General features: G+C 57.9%; 1 protein-coding gene across 1 annotated transcript; it reads left to right on the forward strand.

The window, feature by feature from the left end:
• Window positions 1–2,284: 2,284 nt before the first annotated feature.
• On the forward strand, window positions 2,285–4,350 carry LOC147645410 (serine/threonine-protein kinase pim-1-like; the record flags this gene model as incomplete). The annotated part of the gene is made up of 5 exons (XM_086874642.1): window positions 2,285–2,391; window positions 2,502–2,552; window positions 2,757–3,123; window positions 3,758–3,934; window positions 4,191–4,350. Coding segments are annotated over 5 exons (809 nt in total), but the record flags the coding sequence as incomplete, so codon positions are not given.
• Between the last annotated feature and the right edge of the window lie 1,828 nt (window positions 4,351–6,178).

Genomic DNA, 6,178 nt, shown 5'->3' on the forward strand with positions numbered 1-6,178 from the left:
AAAATCCCACAAAAGTGCAGAAAAGTCCCACAAAATTAAGTAATTTACATCTGTCATGGCAGTTGTAGACCCTGGCTGCTCTTGCCCCTCTTCTGCTTGCCACTTGAATTTTAGCAGTACAGCTGCAATTGCCTTTTTCATTCAGTGCTACCCACTGTGCTTTTGTCACAGGGAACTCAGGATTTTTGTTTCAGGCATCATGATCAGTAGAGAACAAAATGCTCCCAAGTCCCTGAGCACTAAGTCGAGGGGAATTAAAGCCACACAGGTCACATTTGCAGTGCTCAAACACAGCCCTGTTGCTGCTGCTGCTGCTGCTGAAATAGAATCAACTGACAGAGGCCATCACAGAAATTGCCTCTGCAGTGGGAAATAAAATGAAAAAATCCTCCAGGAGAAAGAAAAACCAGAACTTCCCAACTCGCTTCATTGTTTCTTCTGAGCAGCAGAAGAAAAAGGAACAGGGCACCTTTCAGGCAGCTCCACAAGCTCAGGGTTCTCATTTCCTGGGGAATCTGAGATGCAATTGGCCTTGTTAAAAGGATAAAAGCAAAGGGAATGAATTGGGAATTATTAGGAAAAAATGACCCTTCTTACACACAAAGTTCACCAAGTCATTCCCTGCATTTCTCCTTTTCACATTCTTTCTCTCATCCACTGAGAGCTCCAGCTTATCATGTTCTGCTGCTTATCATCACCTGATTGTGCTCTTAATTTCTCCCAGTGCAAGAGATGTAGAATCATCTCAACTGAACACAGAAACAAACTCCCTCTGTCAGCCCATCTTCATGTTCCAGATCACTTTCCAGATGTCCAGGGGGCTGTTGGAATGATGAGCTCTCCACTGCTGGCTGCAGGCTCTGGAGATTCTTTCTCCACATTCAGCCAGGCTTGTATTCCCCAACAATTCCTGGTAGCCCATCATGTTTTCTTTGGGTAGAAGAGGAACAATGAAAACCTCACCAATGGCACAACTCCCCTGTGCACAAGGAAAAGAGAGAACAAGTTGTCAAGTTCTTCAAACATTTGTCCTGCTTTGCTGCAAGAGTTGTGCTGCACTCACAGTGTGGGAAGCCAAGAGAAGCTGCAGCTGGGGGCACATCTTGAGACAGGAGCTGTGCCTTGTTCTCCAGGACAGGTTTTTGGAAAGAACAGATGGGACTGGGGAGAAGATTCTGGGAAAATTGAAACAGCTTTTTTAAGAAATGAAAATAAAATCCAAAGAATCAACCAATATGATTTTCTCTATTTTGCTCTATTTTTTTTTCTCTATTCTCTATTTTTATGTTCCTCTTTTCCATCTTGCACTGTTTCTCCATCCCATTCATTCCAAATGGCTCTCACCTCTAAGATCTGAGACTTGGCAAGTTTTAGACACTGTAAAATACCCTGAGCTATAGCCAGTTTGCCTTGCCCTGTTTTCCTTGGAAAGCAATGCTGGCGACACAAGTGCAGTGCTTGGCTCAGGTACAAATTCTGCATTCAGGGAATGTGCTCAGACGGTGTCTGAGCCTCAGCAGGGACAAGGCACAGCAGCAGCCAAGGGCATTGCTGTGCCCCTGTGCAGGAGTCCAGACTCTGGCTCTTGGCTCAGCAGGGCAAAGTTGCCGTGTTTGGCCAGGCTCAGGGGCTGCCCGGGGAGCGCGGGGCTCGGGGCGGGGCCGAGCGGGCAACGGACAAACGGACACGGGGACAAACGGCCCCGGTGCTTCAGTTGCAGCGGCAGCGGCGGCAGCAGCAGCAGCGACAGCAGAAAATTAATCGATTTCTGTCTCTCCTCTCCCTCTCCCACTGTCCCGCATCCTCTCCTGATCTCCCTTTTCCTGTGTCCCCTTCTTTTCCAGGTTCCCTCTCCCCGTGCCCACCCGGGCCATGCCCCCAGCCCGCCCCCGGCCCCGGCCCCGTCCCCGGCCCCGTCCCCGGGCGTCCCTCCGCGGTCTCGCCTCCGCCCAGCTCTGGCTGTGCTGGCGCTGGCGCTGCTGGGCGGGCATCAGTGCCAGGGGCTGGGGCGGCATCGCTGCCCTTTGGCTCCGCCTGGCCCGACCCCGACCCCGGCCCCGACCCCGGCCCCGGCCCCGGCCCCGGCTCCTCCCGGGGCCCGCGGAGGACACAGGCGGTGCGGCCGCTGCCGCCGCCTCCGCTGCGGCTTCCCCGGCCCGAGCTCCGCCGCTGTCGCGTTCCAATGAGGGAACGCCTGCGGGTGCCCGGCCCGGGGAGCTCGGGGAGCGCTCGGGGGCCGTTCCTGGCCCCGGGCCGAGCACTGACGGCCGCGTCTCTTCCCCAGGGAAGGCGCAGCAGGCCCTGCAGCAGCGCTACCGAGTGGGTTCACTGCTGGGGCGCGGCGGCTTTGGCAGAGTTTTTGCGGCCACTCGGCTCTCGGACGGACTCCCGGTGAGCAGAGGGGCCGGCGGCGGGCGGAGGAGGAGGAGGGGGCGGAGGAGGAGGATGGGGCTGGACACGGTGGGCGGTGAGCTGAATCCGCTGTTCCCTTTGGCTTGCAGGTGGCCATCAAAAAGGTGCCACGGAACCGCGTCCGGCACTGGGGCGAGCTGGTGAGTGAGCGGGGCCAGCGGCAGAAGCCGGGCCGTGCCGGGCGGGGATGAGCCGGGGCCCGGCAGGGTGGGAGCCGCCAGGACACCTGGAGGGAGAGCGGGCGTGGGGCCAGCGGAGGGCACAGAGCATCCCGGGCTGGCTGAGGGCTTCCCGAGCCCTGGCACGGCCTCAGCCCCACTGACGGCACCGTGCTCCTCCCGCAGCCCGACGGCACCAGCGCACCCCTGGAGATAGTGCTGCTGGACAAGGTGTCCACAGGCTTCCCCGGTGTGGTGCAGCTGCTGGAATGGTTTCAGCTCCCCAACACCATCGTGATGGTGCTGGAGCGCCCGGAGCGGTGTCAGGACCTGCGACGTTTCATTCGGGCACGGAGGTTCCTGTCCGAGGAAGAGGCGCGGGAGCTGTTCCAGCAGGTGCTGGCGGCCGTGCGGCACTGCACCAGCTGCGGGGTCCTGCACAGAGATATAAAACCTGAGAACGTCTTGGTAGACCTGGACACCGGCGAGGCAAAACTGATCGACTTCGGCTGTGGCACCTACCTGCAGGACACAGCCTACACTCAATTTGCAGGTGAGCCCACACAGGGGTGGTGATCCTGGTCCTGGCATCTCCTGGCCCAACCTGGGTGTGGCAGGAGGGATTCTCCCTTTGGCTGCCAGTCACAGGACTTAGTCTTCAGCCAAGTTGCTTTTGAGCAGAGCTGGGTGAGGACCCATCTTCCATCCCTGCTGGCAGCCTTTGCCTGCCACTCTGCCCAGGACTGGGGCTGGGGCTGGGGCAGCCAGCCTGACAAAATCCCCATGGGTGGGGGTAGCAGAGAGGGGGAGCCAGAACCTGTGCACCAGCTGGTTTGGTGTGCAGGTGAGAAAAGGCTTGGACTGCTCTGCTCACCTGGTTTGACTTGGTTCAAGATATTTTTTGGGCAATGCCAGCAGGGAGGATGTGGGTGTGGTTTTTCCCCAGCACTGAGTGGGTATTTCCCTTTGTGTGTCATGGTCGGGCCTTGCCAGGGTTTCTGCTGCCCTCTTCCAGCACCAGTGGCTTCTTTTCCAACCCCAGGTTTGTACCCAAGTCCCAGGTGCTGGCGAGAGGGCAGCAGGTCACCCCGTGTGCCACTGGGGCAGCCCCCACATGCCCAGGGATGCTGGGGCCAGGCTCTGGGAGCAGCAGCATCCCCCTGATGAGCTCCATCCATATTCCATAGGAACACCATCATACAGCCCCCCGGAATGGAACGACTTCGGCTGGTACCATGGCGAGGCAGCGACCGTCTGGTCCCTGGGCATCCTGCTGCACGAGATGGTCTGCGGGGAGCACCCTTTCAGGAGGGGCAGGAACATCAGATGGGGCCAGCTCCCGCTGCCACAACGGCTCTCCCAAGGTGGATCCTCATCTCTGGGCACGGGGGGAACACCAGTGTTGGGAGACAGCAGCGGGCTCGTGAGCATCCCGCTCTGGCCGCTGCTGAGGAGGTGGCACATGTCCTGCTCTCCTGCTCTCCTCCAAAACAAAGAATTGATGGGAAAGTTTAGGCTCAGCTCTGAGCACATCCAGCGTGGCCTGGGCACGGGAATAGTGGGGCAAAGCAGACAGGAGCCTTCTCCAACTGACCAGTGGTTTGTGGTTTCTCTCCCCAGATTGCCAGATTCTGATCAGGTGGTGTTTATCCCTGAACTCCTTGGACAGGCCCTCATTAGAAGACCTGTCCTGTGATCCCTGGATGCAGGATATTCATCAGCCCTAGAAGAAGGGAGAGAGCCACAGGCACAGTGATGCAGGGACCTGGTAAGTTACAGCTCCACACATGCCCTGGCAATCAGCAGCAAAGAAACCCAGACTTTTTTGTCCTGCCTGTGTCACTGCACTGGGGTCATGGAATGGGAACACACAGCCCTTGTGCTGGAGCTGAGCTGCTCTGCCCAGCACTGGTGGGCACCATCTCAGCTGGTTTTGCCTGTCCTGCTTCACTGACAGCCGGGCCCTGGGCAGAACCCTGACAGCCTGGTGTCACCCCAGGGAAGAAGGAGCCCCTGGAGAAGCTGTACCAGGTGGGGCTGCTGCTGCTGCTGCTGGAGACATGGAGGACAACAGCAAGGATGACAACCTCTTCCTCCACCTGGCCAGCGGGAGCTGGCGATGATGGACTTTGATTCTGGCACCTTCTTCAAAGCCAGGCTCCACAGAGAATTTTCAGGTCAGTCCAGACCCAGGGGGATGCTCCCAGATTTGTGCATTGGCCGGGAACCAAAGGTTTCCCCTGTGCTGGGGCAGATGCAACTGATTCCTCAGTGGCTGCCCAGCTGGTTTTTGGCAGGGCTGGGGACGTGGGCTGGGGTGGTTACAAAATGGGAGTGGGATCCTGGCCCTGCCAACAGCCCCCAGCACCCACCGTGCCCCGGGCTGGGGCTGGGGCAGCCAGCCCGACACAAACAAACCCCCATGGCAGGAGCACAGGTGGGACTCCAGAACCTGAGCACGGCTGCTTTGCTGTGCAGGCAAGGAAGGGCTTGGGCTGCTCCACTCCCCTGCTTTGCTTTGGGATCACCGTGATTTTCGGGGACAGTGCAGGGGGAAAGGGAGAAAGCATGGGCTTCCCTCACCCATGGGTGGGTTTTTCCCTAGAATGTAGGGGTTGGGCCTTCCTCAAGCTCCTGACAGACAAAAGATTTTTTACCATTTTTCTTGTTTCCCCTTTTTGTCTGTAACCTATTTTCATTAATTTGTTGTTTATTTTTCTAAAGGAAGCGTTCCAGGTGGGGTCCAGTCTGGATCAGGAAGTGCTTGGGACCAGCTGTGGCGTGGATGGGCCGTGCCCTTGGAGAAGACTGAGGACATCGTTTGGGACCAGCTTTTCTTGTGGCAGCGGATGGTGTGAGGTGGGTCCTCATCTCCTTGGCATGGCTGGGACAAGAGCTTTTGGGAGATGGCAGCGGGCACAGGAGCATCCCGCTCTGGGCAGCTGCTGAGGGGCTGGATCTGCCGTGGCTGGCTGCAGGCTGGGCACATGTCCTGCCCTCCTGCTCTGCTCCCCAAGGCAGCAGTGATGGGCAGCTTTGGGCCCAGCTCTGAGCACGGCCAGCATGGCCTGGGCACCGCGGCTGGCTGGGACAAGGGGACAGGAGCCTTCAGCTGACGGGCGGTTTCTGCTTTCTCTCCTTGCAGCCGGGCTCTGCGGATGCTGAGGCTGCTCTGGGCTCTGCCAGGGCTCTGCTGGGCTCAGCACCGGGCCGGGATCAGCCAAAGAAGAAACGCTGTGACCTGCAGCAGAGACTTGAGCATTTTGGCAATGCAGCTCAAGTCTGCACAGTGTCCACCACCAAGGGAAAACATGACACCCCCCAAAAATTAAACTTGTTCCATGACTTCTGAAATTAAATCCATCTGGGATGACCCGAAATGACATTTTTCATCTTGCTCAACCTGTAGCTCAGCCCTTCTCTGCACAGTTCTGTCCCCCACCTGCCTTTTACTTCACAACTGCTCCCTCCTTTCCCCCAGTGAGTTCCCAGCCCATTACAGTCTCCATCACACTGCAGCCTTCCTTGATGCCCCCCTCCACGAGTAAGGCCAAGCCCCAGTCTCAGGGACTCATCCTGTCCCTGGCTGAAGAGCAGCAATGTCTGTG

Source organism: Cyanistes caeruleus, unplaced genomic scaffold (assembly GCF_971803275.1).
Source record: "Cyanistes caeruleus unplaced genomic scaffold, bCyaCae1.hap1.1 HAP1_SCAFFOLD_357, whole genome shotgun sequence".
Taxonomy (NCBI): domain Eukaryota; kingdom Metazoa; phylum Chordata; class Aves; order Passeriformes; family Paridae; genus Cyanistes; species Cyanistes caeruleus.